This window comes from Gracilinanus agilis, chromosome 6 (assembly GCF_016433145.1).
Source record: "Gracilinanus agilis isolate LMUSP501 chromosome 6, AgileGrace, whole genome shotgun sequence".
NCBI classification, from domain to species: Eukaryota; Metazoa; Chordata; class Mammalia; order Didelphimorphia; family Didelphidae; genus Gracilinanus; species Gracilinanus agilis.
In genome coordinates, this window is record NC_058135.1 from 232,893,791 (window position 1) to 232,907,821 (window position 14,031).

At 41.4% G+C, this 14,031-nt stretch overlaps 1 protein-coding gene across 1 annotated transcript in view; it reads left to right on the forward strand.

Moving 5' to 3' along the window:
• The window catches only part of ABCC8 (ATP binding cassette subfamily C member 8), a 119,740-nt gene that overhangs the window by 53,874 nt on the left and 51,835 nt on the right, over window positions 1-14,031 (forward strand). The window contains exons 8-12 of the mRNA XM_044681809.1: window positions 413-568; window positions 4,300-4,434; window positions 7,660-7,822; window positions 11,347-11,428; window positions 13,489-13,548. Of these exons, the coding sequence (XP_044537744.1) occupies window positions 413-568; window positions 4,300-4,434; window positions 7,660-7,822; window positions 11,347-11,428; window positions 13,489-13,548 (596 nt within the window). The remainder of the gene's footprint in view (window positions 1-412; window positions 569-4,299; window positions 4,435-7,659; window positions 7,823-11,346; window positions 11,429-13,488; window positions 13,549-14,031) is intronic.

Here is a 14,031-nt window from a genome sequence, read left to right on the forward strand (position 1 = left end):
TCCCTCTCCCTCTCCCTCTCTCTCTCTCTCTCTCTCTCTCTCTCTCTCTCTCTCTCTCTCTCTCTCTCTCTTTCTCTCTCTCTCTCATTAGATTGTAAGTCCCTCAAGGGCAGACACTCTCTTCCCTTTCTTTGTATTCCCACCACTTAGCACATTATCTGACACTTAGCAGGCACTTAATGTTAGAATGCTGGGATTCAAAGGCTCCTGACTTAAAATTCATTTTTTTTCTACTGTATACTACCATCCCTACCCATTTCTTTGGTTCTGTGATTTTCAACAATTTTTTTTGTTTTGTCTAATAAGCAAAAACTCTGATTTGGAAATATAGGAACTGATTGAATCTTGACAGCAAGGGAAGGAAAAAGTATTATCAACCTGTGTGCCTGAAGCACTCTGTTTTTGTTCCTAGACCAAGATTTATAACAAAATTATGCATCTTTCCACGTCCAATCTATCCATGGGAGAAATGACTGCTGGACAAATCTGTAACCTGGTTGCCATTGACACTAATCAGCTCATGTGGTTCTTCTTCTTGTGCCCAAACCTGTGGGCAATGCCTGCACAGGTAAGAACTAAGAGGTCATCCCTCTCTGGGAAACACATCTGAGTCTGACCTCTTACATCCAGACCCTCATATCTGTCCTCCACCTCAATTCTATGTATCCCCTTGCTCTGAAGGCTACAGTCACCACTGTCACAGATAGAAAGAATCACAATACTTAGAGCTAGAAGGGATTGTAGAGATCATCTAGTCCAGTGGTTCCCAAACTTTTTTGGCCTATTGTCCCCTTTCCAGAAAAAATATTACTTAGACCCCTGGAAATTAATTTTTTTACATTTTAATAGCAATTAATAGGATAAATGCACCTGTGGCCATCACCACCCCCCTGGATCACTGCAGCACCTACCAGGGGGCCATAGCACCCACTTTGGGAATCACTGATCTAGTCCAACACCTTCATTTTACAAAAAAGGAAATCAAAACTCTTTTGAGTGAAATAATTTGTCTAAGGTCACACAGAACTCAAATACAAATCTCCACATTCCAACTGCAGTGCTGTTTTCACCACTGCCCAAATCATTTCTGTGAGCAAAAACCACTTTCCCTTGTTTCCTCTAGGACATCCCATGATTGAGTGCTTGTCTTTCTCATTGCTCAGAGATGGCAGTCTGAAAAACACAGCTGATATTTAGAAATGATTCAAGCCAACAAAGTGACTTGCTAAATCAAATGCATGGCTTTGTCAAGAATCTTTATGCCTGACTAATCTTTTTGACAGGGATATTAGATCTGTAAATCAAGAAATTGCTATAGGTAGAGCTTAATTTCATTTTAGCAAAGTATTTGATGGTCTCTCATAGTATTTTTAAAGATTAATTTATTTTTCTTTCTTTATCTTTTCTTTTTATAATTCTTGTGTTACCCTAATCATACCCAAGCTGAAGGTGAGCTTCTTGGGGGTATGATATTATGCATGCAAAAGGAAATGAGATCTCTGATTGGCTGAAATGAACTGATGCTATATAGCTCCATAGGGGCAGATACTTTAGAAAAGGGTTGGAGATGAAAGCCAGGCCTTCCCATCTGGTCTCAGATACTTCCTAGCTATGTGACCCTGGGCAAGTTACTTAACCCCCATTGCCTAGCCCTTACACAGTATTGATTCTAAGATAGGAGGTAAAGGTTTAAAAATAAAGAATGAATGAAAAGGGTTGGAAAGAGGCAAATGTCTTCTTCCCCGATTTTATTGTCAATTAAGATTTCCTCTAGGAAAACTGCCCCAGGTCTAGGAGGGATATTTTCTACTTTTCCTTCCAGAGAACATTTAAAACAAAGATTTAAAAGAGGGGAAAACTAGGTCAGCAAAACTAGCCAATATATCAAAAACTCTGTCATGTATAGTTCCATACCCATAGTCACCAGCACCCTTCCCCACCAATCCCAAGGAAGCTCTGCATTCTCTCATCTCCTCTTTGAGACTAAACTTGGTCATTATAATTATACAACATTCAGTTTCATTTTTGTTGTTATTCCAATTTACATAGTTGTAATCATTGTGCTTATTGTTTTCCTGGTTCTGTATCCATTACTCTGCATCTGTTCATGCGAATCTTCCCATGCTTTTCTGAATTTTTTCATATTCATTGTTACAACATAGTAATAACCCACTGTATTCATGTACTTCACCTGCACTGGATCATGTTTTCTCATCTCATGTCAATCTTATGAACAAAATGAAGAGTTATGAATTAGGTGATAGGTTCTGTGCAGCTATGTTAACAAATGATGCAAAAAAAAAATGAAAAGGAAGGAAGTATTCCTAACACTGTCCTTTGTCCCCCACTCCCAAAAGTATTGGAATTCATATCCAGTGACCCAGTATTGTCTTTGATGGAGGCCAGCCAGACCCTTGGAGGAGGGCATATTTTGAGGGGCAAGAGCAAAACAATGAAGGAGTGAGAATGAACCAGGAGGTGAAGAATGAAGGTTCTATAATCATCTCTTACCTATGAGATCCAGGGGATATAGATGTCTGTGTCATCACAACAAGGATGAGTAATAGTACTTTAGCCAAATGCTCAGCCTAGTGGAAGAGACAGGCCATAGTGCAGATGCCCTGCCGTTAATGACCAGTCAGGGGATGTGGGCATATGGCTGATATTCTGCTAATTCCTGATGTCTGTTCTGTTGGCTACATAATTACTTCTGATTGTGGACAAAACCAATGAAGCAGACAAAGAATGGAGGCAATGGAGGTTTTCTAGGGGGTGTGATGGGGTAGCAGTAGGGTAAGCAGAGTTACCTTCCCTTTTAATGAGTTCTTCCAACCTTAGTTCATTAACTGGGTGATAAAGTGATTCTTCAAAAGGCTATTTATTAAAGCCAGAGACAGCCTTGTGATTAGTAGGAATGGAAAGAACCCTTCTCAAGCTCCCAAAGGAAACAAGTCGCTTAATTACTATAGTTTGAGATTACTGAGGGGGGAATCTCAGCTTCCTTTTCTCTATTTAACTATAGGCAGCAGTCAGGTCTATATGCTCTGAAACAAGACACATGGCTTAAGGGCCTGGTTTCCAACACAAAGGCTCTGTGATCCTCCCTCTGAGCTAAAAGCTTTGGGCATCGGTGAGGACTATTTGCATTTTTCATAAATATTCATGAGCAAGTAATCATTTTCTTGAGGTCTGAGAATAGGATAATTCTCTTTTCTGAAATGATTCACCAGACTCGTAAAAATACTAAACATGCCAGGGAAAGAAAAATGAAAAATGATAACTTTCGGGCTATAGAATTGATTCTGTGAATAAATATGGGGTTTGATTTAACAATATCTGGGTCGATTCCAGACATTACACAGGCCCTGAGAGTAAAATAAGTGAGCAGAATAATTGCCTTAAAGGCTGGAGCCTGAGCCACTTCAGCAGTCAACAAGGGACTGTGGCAATGCCTCTCCATTTAACACTATCTACCATATAGTATTCAAGATGATAGGAATGGGAGAGGCAAGGAGAAGATTGTTCTGTCTTGACCCTTATTTGTGTAATCCTACCTCTCAGTTTACCCAAGTGGACAACAGAGCTGGTTAGAATGAAGAATAAGGAAGTCTTTTAAGGTAGTTTTCCAGTCCATGAATTTTAACAACCCACCTTCCATCTGTACTAGTGGTGGTCATATTTGATTCTTGACCCCAAAACATCCTGTTATCCAAAGGGTCAAACTGAGAAGGGAAGAATTCTGAAGGTTAAAGGAGCAAAATAGTCAGTAGACTCCTCAATTTTTATAGAACATGAGAATTTAATAGAACATGGATGAAGCCTTAGGGCATTAGTTGACAGAACACTAGAGGATTATGGGCTTTCTTTCCTTTAAGGTTCCAGGTAATCTCCTACAGGAAAGCTTACATAATCTCCTTAGTTGTTACTGCTATTTCCTTCCTCAAATTATATTTAGTCTATTTAAATGTATTTCTAGTAGAATGTAAGCTCTCTAAAGGAAGGGATCATTTTTCTTCTTGTCTTTGTATCCCCAGTGCCCATAGCAGTTGTTTGCATATAGTAAGCAACATTTGTTGAAGCACTGGGGTTGCAATGAAAAGAGCACTGATTTATGAAGTTAAAGGCCCTGGGTTTGAATCCTTCTACTAATGCTTACTGCTCATATAAACCTGGTCAAGTAACTAAACATGCTGTTCTTCAGTTTTAAAATGAATTTTGGACTAAACAGCTTCAGAGATCTCTTCCAATTTGAAATATGGGATCCTGTGAATTGACTTTCTCTCTCCTTGATCTCCCTAGATCATTGTGGGGGTGATTCTTCTCTACTACCTCCTTGGGGTCAGTGCCCTAATTGGAGCAGCTGTCATCATTGTCTTGGCTCCTATCCAGTACTTTGTGGCTACTAAGCTCTCCCAAGCCCAGAGGAGTACATTGGTGAGTATCTTCAGGGCATGCCTTCATTTCCCCCTCATCTATCCTTCCCCTGACCAAGTCCTATCTTTCCCCCACCCTTCACTGCTGCTCTTTCTCCACTAATCCTTCCTCCCCCTCTCTAGTTGGATCTTGGCTGAATCAGATGGTAGAGAAAAGAACCAAGGGGATACCTTCTGGATGTCTTTTTCTACCCTAGTCCAACTTCAAGCATGCTATATCCCAGAAAGGAACTTTTGTTTCACCGGGAGGTTATAGGAACATGAAAAAAAAATATAGGGTTGCATTATAACAAACAAATCTTCAATGATAATAGCTAACATTTATGTAGATACTAACTGTGTGACCCTGGGCAAGTCACTTAATTCTGTCTACCGCAGTTTCCTCATCTATAAAATGAGCTAGAGGAGGAAATGGCAGATCACTTCAGCATCTTTACCAAGAAAACCTCAAACTGGGATCACAAAAAACCAAACATGACTAAAATGACTAAACAATAGAAATGTAGACTTTCAAGTTTACAAAGCAACTTATACATAATATCTTTTTTTGTAGGAAGAGTTACTCATGTATTCAATTTATTAATGAATGAAATTGTTAATAAAAAAGTGAAGACAACCATATCCAGTATGTTGGCTACAAAGATTATAGTCACCTTAAACTCTCACTATAATAATAGTTGATTTCATTTCTCTAAGTACAGTTTCACTATTCTGTTCACTTCAAATACTTATTGCAGTTTCTTAAGAATTTTCTTCAAATTTCTCCTTAAGATAAAGGCAAAATTCACTTTAATTCTTTTCAATTCTAATGATTTATTTAAGTATTTTGCCAAGGTTACATGATTCATGTTTTTTCTCTCCCCTCTTCCCTCCCCACCTTCTGGAGCTGACAAGCAATTCCACTGAGTTATACATGTATAACCACTCAATACCTATTTCCATACATGTTATCTTTTTTTAAACACTTGCCTTCTGTCTTAGAATCAATACTAAGTTTCAGTTCCAAGGCAAAAGAGCAGTAAGGGCTAGGCAACTGAAGTGACATGCCCAAGGTCACATAGCTAGGAAGTGTCTGAAGCCAATTTTGAACCCAGGACCTCCCATCTCTAGGTCTGGCTCTCTATCCACTGAACCACCTACCTTCCCCAATCCATATTATCTTATACTCTCCTAAAAATCTTGTGATGTAGGTGATATTATTATTTTCACCTGTGGAGAAACCAAGACAGAGAAGATAAGTGATTTACCATAGATCATCCAGCTAGTAAGTGGCCAAGGCTAAATGTGAACTCATATCTTCCTGTTATCTAGCCATCTCTATGACACCTAGCTCTCCCCTAGAGAACAATCTAAATGATTCCCCCAGATTCTCCAGAAAATTATTTTGCCACTACAGTCTTGAAGACTTTTATCTTTCTTATCATCTCACAGAGGATTCAAGTCCCTGTTAGTAAATCAGACAACCCTGAGCTCCTACTGTGTACTCTTCCTGTGCTATAGAGATGTAGGGATATAGGTATAGGGCTATAGAGAAGTAGAAAACACAGTCTCTGTCCTCAAGGAGCTTATAGGCTACAAAGCAATTAACAATATAAAACAGAACAGAAGTAAATGTTAAAGTCTCATGTTTGTAGGAACTCACATGTATCCTTCCCTCAAGGTTTCCAAAGGACTTACAATAACATCATGAGGTAGATACAACACTGTTGCCCCTATTTCATAGATGATAAAGCTGAGACGTAGAAGGATTAAGTGGCTCTCCCAAGGCTGCTCAAGAAGTTCAAGAAAGAACTCTATAACAAGTGCATAGTGAATTTCTTCCTTAGGAAGGGCTAGCAAGATCAGTAAGAGATAAGGTAGAAGGTGGAAACTTCCTGGAGGAGATGGAGCCTAGTCTGGATTTTGAAGGATGTACAGGATTTGGATAGTCAAAGAAGAGAGGGAAGCTCTTCCAGAGGAGGAAGGACTAGGATGAGCAAAAATGCAGAGGTAAGAGCTTTAATTAGATATTTACTGAATCTCTTCTGTGTGCAAAAGCCCTGTCCAAGGTGCTGAGGAAGATACCCAAGGATCAAAGTGCAAAGCATCCCTGCCCTCCTGCAGCTCACAGTCCTTAACAGGATCTAAGCTCCTTGAACACAGGGACTATTTGATGTTTGAATTTGTATCTCCAGTGCCTAGCACAGTAGATGGCACATAGTAGGTGCTTAACAAATGCTTGTTGATTGATCTGTAGCAAGGGAAGTTAGATATGTACTAAGTCAAAGATGATAAGAACTGAAAAGAGACATAGACAACAAAGCATATGTGCTCATTCAGAAACCAGAAGGCTCCCTTCTGCCTGGAGAAAAGAGGAAGGAGGGCTTCCTGGAGGAGGAAGCATGTGATCTGGATCTTGATAGATGGGGTGGAAGGGGAGGCACATAACAGGTAGAAGGAATAGTATAAGCAAAGACTAGAATTAATCAACCAGAATTTGTTAGGTATTGATTATGTGCCAGGTTCTGTGAATACAAGTACAAAGAATGAAGCAATCCTTATTTGCAAGGAGCTTATGTCCTAATGGTGGAGGCAATAATATATATACAATCATAGACAGAAGAAATAAAAGGAAAAAACATAAAAAAAATACCTAGTCTTTAAGTTCAAGATAATTGGGAGAATAGGCACTAGCAATCGGGGATTTAGGAACAGTTTTATGTAAAAAGACATACTGGTGGAGCTGTCTTGAGGAACATGAGGTACATGAAAGGGATGAGGCTAGAAAGAACAGTTTAGATACAAACATGGAGAACTCCACTAAGGAGGCAGCAAGAAGAGGCAAGTAAGCTAGTATGACTTGAATATGGAAATTCTCAAAGAGGAGTCATTTGTAAGAAGATTAGAAAGATGAGGCAGCTAGGTAGCACAGTGGATATAGCACCAGGCCTGGGTTCAAATTTGACCTCAGATACTTCCGAGATGTGTGCCCCTGGACATATCGGTTAACCCTGATTTCCTAGCTGTTGCTGTTCTTCTGTCTTAGAACTTATACTAAGAGAAAAGGTAAGAGTTTTTTTTTTTATTTAAAAGATGGGAAGGGCTTCAAATGCAAACAGAAGAGTTTATATTTGATCCCAAAAGTCATAGGGAGCCACTGAAGTTTATTGAGTGGTGTCAGGGTAGGAAGATGGAGAGATGATCATGGTCAAACTAGTACCCACCTAACTCCATGTGAATCTGGCAGGAATATTCCAACGAAAGGCTGAAAAAGACAAATGAAATGCTCCGGGGAATCAAACTTCTCAAACTCTACGCCTGGGAAAACATCTTTCGTGCTCAGGTAGAGATGACTCGTAGGAAGGAGATGACCAGCCTCAAGGCCTTCGCCATCTACACCTCCATCTCCAGTAAGTCACAGAATCACAGCATTTCTGAGCTGGGATCTTAGTAGTCAAGTAGTCCAATCCATCCTCTAAAGTCACCTCCTCAAGGATAGGATGCTATTGAGCATAGCTAGCATATAGAGTGCTTTAGCAGATACCTCAGTGGATCCTTATAACAACTCCAGGAGGAAGGTGTTATTGTGATTCCATTTTACAGCTGATGAAACTAAGGTGGGCAAAGACTAAATGGTTTTTCCAGGGTTACACAGCTAATAAGTGACTGAGGCAGGATTTGAATACAAGTCTTCCTGACTCTAGGTCCAGCATTCTATCTATTGTGCTGCTTATTTCCTGTCATTCCTGGGATAAATTATATTTCTATACATCAGTCATTGTCTCCACTTCTTCCAGTGGGGAGAACGAGGCTTAAGAAATGAAGAAAAATCCAATCCCTCCTCACTAGCACCATCATTCCATTCCAGCCAACCCTAGAAGAGTTACCCTGGATAACACTACTTTCAGGACAACCCTGAAATAGAAAAGAATCAGTGCAAAGCTCAAATTAGTGCTAAATAAATAAATAGATAGATAAACAAATAAACAAACAAACCAATGAATGAATGAATGAATGAATATATAAATGAATGAATAAACAAATGGAGGGATAAAAAGTAAATTCCTAGTGAAAGTAAGATGAAGAGCTGGACAAGCATAAAGACATGCCTCAGGAAGGCAGCATGGTCATTCAGTCAACTAACATTTATTAGTGCCTCCTATGTTCCAGGCAGCACTGGGGAGACCAAGAGAAGCAGAAAAACACAAACCACTCCCCAACCCCTGCCAGCCTAATAATCTAATGGCACAATGCAAAGGGTATTGAGTTAGAGGACCTAGATCAAAATCCTGCCTTTGATAATTACTAGCCATGGGACCTTGGGTCAGTATCCTCATCTATAAAATTAAGTGGTTGAACCAAATAGACTCTAAGTCTCTGCCAACCCTAGATTTATGATCTTAGGATCTAAGCCCATGTTAGTGAACCTATGGCACACATGCCAGGGGGGGTGATCCCCTCCCTCTCTCCATACACACCTACGGACATTTCTCTAAACACTTTCCCTTCTGCCCAGCAGCCCAGTGGAAGTACTTCTTACCTCCCCTGTCTGGGGTAAGGAATGAGGGTTGCAGTTTAGACACTTGGTCTCCAAAAGGTTCGCCATCCCAGACCTAAGCTATAAAACAGCTGTTGATCTGTATTTTTAAGGAGAATTCAGTCTGGAGCAACTATCTCCCCTGATGAGATTCCATGTCTAGATCTTTGAGCCTATGGTTTAGAATGGGAAAGAATGGCATAGAAGGAAGAACATTGTTATTTGGGTTCAGACAACCTATTGGACCTTGGCTAAATCACTTACAACCTCTTAGACACCAAGTTTCTCATATATAAAATGAGGAGGTTAAACCAGTTGAAATTTCTATCTCTTTCAATTCAAAATCCTATAAAAACCAACTGGGTTGCTTCTGGGAAGGGAGATCATTGATCTAACTCAACCCACAGAGGCATGGTGGGGAGTAGGGGGTCAGAAGATTGGATGCTAGTGCTTGTCAGGGGTGGGCTCTGAGAGGACCTCAGGGGAATGGGCCAACAGGTTTGGAATGGAGCTTAGAGAATAGAGTCTTTCATTCAGTAAGACAGAATAACCAGGACTCAGAAAGAGGGGGCAGGGGAGGATTCAGGTACAGGAGGGGGGAAGGAGGGATATCACCTGGCTCTCTCTCAACACCTGGGGAGGGACCTGCCTTGGCTTTTGAGGCAGCTAATGAGGCCCAAAAGATCGATCTAGACATGTGGGATATGGAGGGACGAGAAGGAAGGAGAGCTTTAAAAATAAAGTGTTATTTGTTCAGCTTATTTGCTCTGGCCCACGTGCTTCTATTGCACTACATTGACACAGTGGAGAGGACTGGGAGGGGGACAGATACCTTCTGGCTGCTGATGGCTGCCTCTAATGCCTGCTTCTATCTCTCTCTCTTTTGGTGCCCCCACACTTCATGGAGCCAGGTGTCCAGACACAGTTCATTAGGCTTGAGTTTAATGGGGCATTTTTCACCTTCCCCTGGATCAGCTAGAGGGTTCTGAAACCAGTAGCTATGGAGAACAATTTCCTGATGGGGTTTATCTGGGCACTTTCTTGGTTAGCAGTCAGCAGGCACCCCAGACTGTACGGGGCAGCTGCTTTGTGCAAACCCTGTCTTGGATGCTAGGGAGGGAACTGGGTGGGCTCAGAGACATGATTTACTAGACATGAATACCCAGAGGAAGTAGTACCAGGTGTTGGGTAACAGTGACATCATCATTCAATCCATCAATGAGCCGACTTCATTGGGGAGGCACAATGTGTCCAGTCCCATACAGAGAGCTAAAGGGAAATAAGAGATTTATGAAACATAGCCCCTGCCTTTAAGGCCCCACAGTTTCCTGGAGAGGTAAGATTAATACATATGAATCAATTAGAAAACTATTATGTCCAGACTATAAAAAACATAGAAGCTTAGGAAAAAGGAAAACATGGGCCAAGGTAGTCTGGGAACATTTCCTGGAGAAGGTAAGAGCTTAGTTGGGCTTTGAAGAATCAATAAGACTTAAATAGGTGGTAGCTACACCTTTCCCAGTCTCTCTTCTCCCCCACCATTAGAAGTCAGCTTGTCCACAGTTTCCTCTTGAAATCTCTCTATTCAGCACCCTGGACACTTCTGCCTTGATCTCTGAAGCTATGGTGTGAATAAGATGTGACCATAATGCCCCGGGCTATCTCTAGTCCAGGATATATCCTCCTGATTCAGCTTCTAAATATTCCGATATTTCAGTATAAATCATTTATTCTCTTGTGTGACCTCAACCTCCATGAGGAGCTGACTTCCTTGGCATTAAAGATCATAATCTAGAGAGAGAAGGGACCTCAGAAGCCATCAAGTCCAACCTTTTCATTTTACAAATGAGGGAAACTGAGGCAGAGAGTGGTTATGTGATTTGTCCTGGATTTCATAGCTAGTTAAGTGTTTGAAGCTGGTTTTGAACTCAGGTCTTCCTGACACCAGGTTCAGTGCTCTATCTAGTTTAAGAGTCCAGAAGACCAGGCATGGAGGCGTTTTCCTTGTTCACAACATGAACGTGAATAAGTGTCAGAGCATCACAAAGTTATATAGCCTCTATGCCTCAGGGGAATGAGGCTGATCAAACCTGTGAAATAAGGAAACGTGGGAAAGGCTACTTCCATTCATCAGAGTAGACCCTACCCAGAGGATTCAGGTATTCTTTTCTTAATGACTGAAACTGAACCTCTTTCACACATCATCCCTGAGGTCCCTCAGAGCTGCCTCTGGCAGCTGGTGTCTTGGCACTCCTGCCCCAGGGGAGGAAGGACAGAGTGACTTCAGTGCCCTTGCTCAGCTCCAGTTTCTGATTCTTTGATAGCCTTCATTTTGCCAGTCTGCTGTAGGGTCCCAGTGGGTAGATTCAGTGTCCTATGACTGATTCCCTATCCCAGGCCAGAGTGAGAAAAAAGGAGTGGGTCTGGAGGAAGATGAACTGGTGAGGGGCATTGGTGGAGCCATGAATAAAGTCAGTAAGTAATACAAGAAGTCTACAAAGCTCCCCTGGAGTCAGTGAAGGATCCAGTGGCCATGTCTGTCCCATTATGCTTTGTAGGTTTTCATAAATAATGGAGCCTGGAACAATAAATCAAGCCAGTCTGTCAGCCCTAGGTCTGGGCCTCCCAGCATAAAATGCAGTGTTCCTTCTGCAGGTGTGAATTGCAATTGGGCCCACACTGGTACATCTCCAATATCCTGTCCTTGCCTCCCTCCAGAGGGAAGCCAGACAAGCAGAAGGCACATTTGGGCTGCCGGGTAACATATTTATTAACTCTGGAACCACATACGTGCCTAGACTAATTCAATAGCTTTAAGATGTCTGATAGGTGTTACCTAATCCTCACAGCATCAGTCTAACAGGAAGAAAAGGAAAGAATCCAGTGTTAATGGCTTAGGGTGCTAACAAAAACACTGAGCTTGAAGTTGGGGTATTTGGGTTTGTCTCAAATTTGCTAGCACTCTGATATTAGACCAGGCATTTCCTAGCTCTGAAACTCAGTTTCCCCTTTTGTAAAATGAAGGGGTTGGACTAGAACAGGGGCTTAACTATTTTTATATCACAGACCCCTTTGAATATATGTGTGTGTATATATCTTTAAATGAATAAAATAAAAGACAAAGATAGCAAAATTGGTGAAAAGATGAAAAGGGAGAACTTTCTGTCTACAAATTCTGCTCCCAAGAACTCTGGCTCTGTTTCAGAGGACCACAATTCCCAGTTTTTACCACCTACATGATTTAACCTCCTTGACTTCAGTTTTCTCTTCTGTAAAATGAGAAGGTTAGACTTAGCCTCTGTGCCTTCCTGGCTGATAATTGTGATCCTAGCTATGCCTTAAGGCAGCTGTAAAGAATAAGTCTAGGGGGAAGCTGGGTGGCTCAATGGATTGAGAACCAGGCCTAGAGATGGGAGGTCCTAGTTTCTGGCCTCAGACACTTCCTAGCTGTGTAATCCTGGGCAAGTCATTTAACCCCCTTTGTCTAGACTTTACTGTCCTTCAGCCTTAGAACCAATACAGATTCTAAGACAGAAGGTAAAGGTTTAAGAAAAAGAAATTTAATCTCTCCTCTCAATGATAGCTCTTCAGATGACTGAGGTGAGTTTTCATGTTCTCCCACAAGTCTTCCCTCCAAGTTAAACATCCCTACTTCCTTCAATTGATCTTTAATTGACATAGTTTCAAGACCCCTCATACTTTCAACATACATAAGCACCTACTACGTGCAAGTTCCTATGGTAAGCGCAATGAGAATATCTTGGAAAAGTCTTAAGGTCCTCCCCATAATCGGGCTGGGAGCTTCCCAAGGATAGGGTCCACTGTGCCCTATCACTAGTGGCTCCCCCACTGCAAAAGTGTGGATAGTGGCTGTAAAAGATTGGAGATTCTTAAGGGTAGGCACTATGTTATAGAATCATAGATCTAGAACTAGAAAGAACCTGAGAGGCTATCTAGTCCAACCTTATTTTCCAGATGAGAAAACTGACTTGCAGAATGGTTAAACACTTTGCCAAAGGAAATGAAGAATCAGAAGTGGGATTCGAACCCAAGTTCTCTGACTCTCACAATAATGATTTTGCCATCTTACCATATCTTCCCTCTTAGGCTAAGAATGGTCAGCCAGCCTCCTCCTCCTCCAAACTTTCTGAGAAGAGATCTTTGAACAACTCCTTGGCAAAGAAAAGTTCTATGACATCATAATACCAGACTTAAAGGTTCATTGGAGAAGAGTAACTAGTTGATTTAGTGGAAAGAGAACCAGACCTGGAGACATGAGGTCTTGAGTTCAAATCTAGCCTGAAATACTTTCTAGCTATATGATCCTGGGCAAGTCACTTATTGCCTAACCCTTATGTCTCTTCTGCCTTGGAAGTGACACTTAGTATTGATTCTAAGACAAAAGATCAGGTTAAAAAAAAGTTCACTGGAGAGTGTCCAAATGTACATGCCTGGCCCCAGCCTTGGGCATCTTTCCTAATTGAAGAAGGAAGTGGCTATCTGAAGGCAAATGATTTTCTGTATTTGGGCTTATTACAGAGCCTGGCATCCAACAACTCTAAAGAGGATGCTGGATACTGAATTAGGGGAGCCAAGCAGGCCAGGAAGGAGGTGAGGTGGAAGGAAAAGCCTCTGGATATCATCACTGATAACGTTGGCCAGCTTGCTGAGGTGCTGTCTCTGGAAATGATCACCAGGGAAATCAGGCTCAACTTCTCTGCCATACCAGGTGTCCTAACATCCTAGCATCAAGGACCAGAACTGAAGGGATTTGGGGAAGGTCTATGCAGACAGCATTCACTCACTCCACACACCCTCAACTTGGTAATATTCTTTCCCTCCTAAAAACTTTGTTTATATTTCTCCTTTGCCTCCCATATCCAATCAGTAAGCCTCCCCACCTTTCTCCCTTTAAAGACAATTCATTTTAATAGGGCAAATTTTAATTACCATTATAAAGCATTTTTCCTCTTACCACTCCACCCTATGAAAAAAAAAGAAGGAAGGAGAGACAGAGGGAGGTGGGGAGGAAGGAAGGAAGGAAGGAAGGAAGGAAGGAAGGAAGGAAGGAAGGAAGGAAAG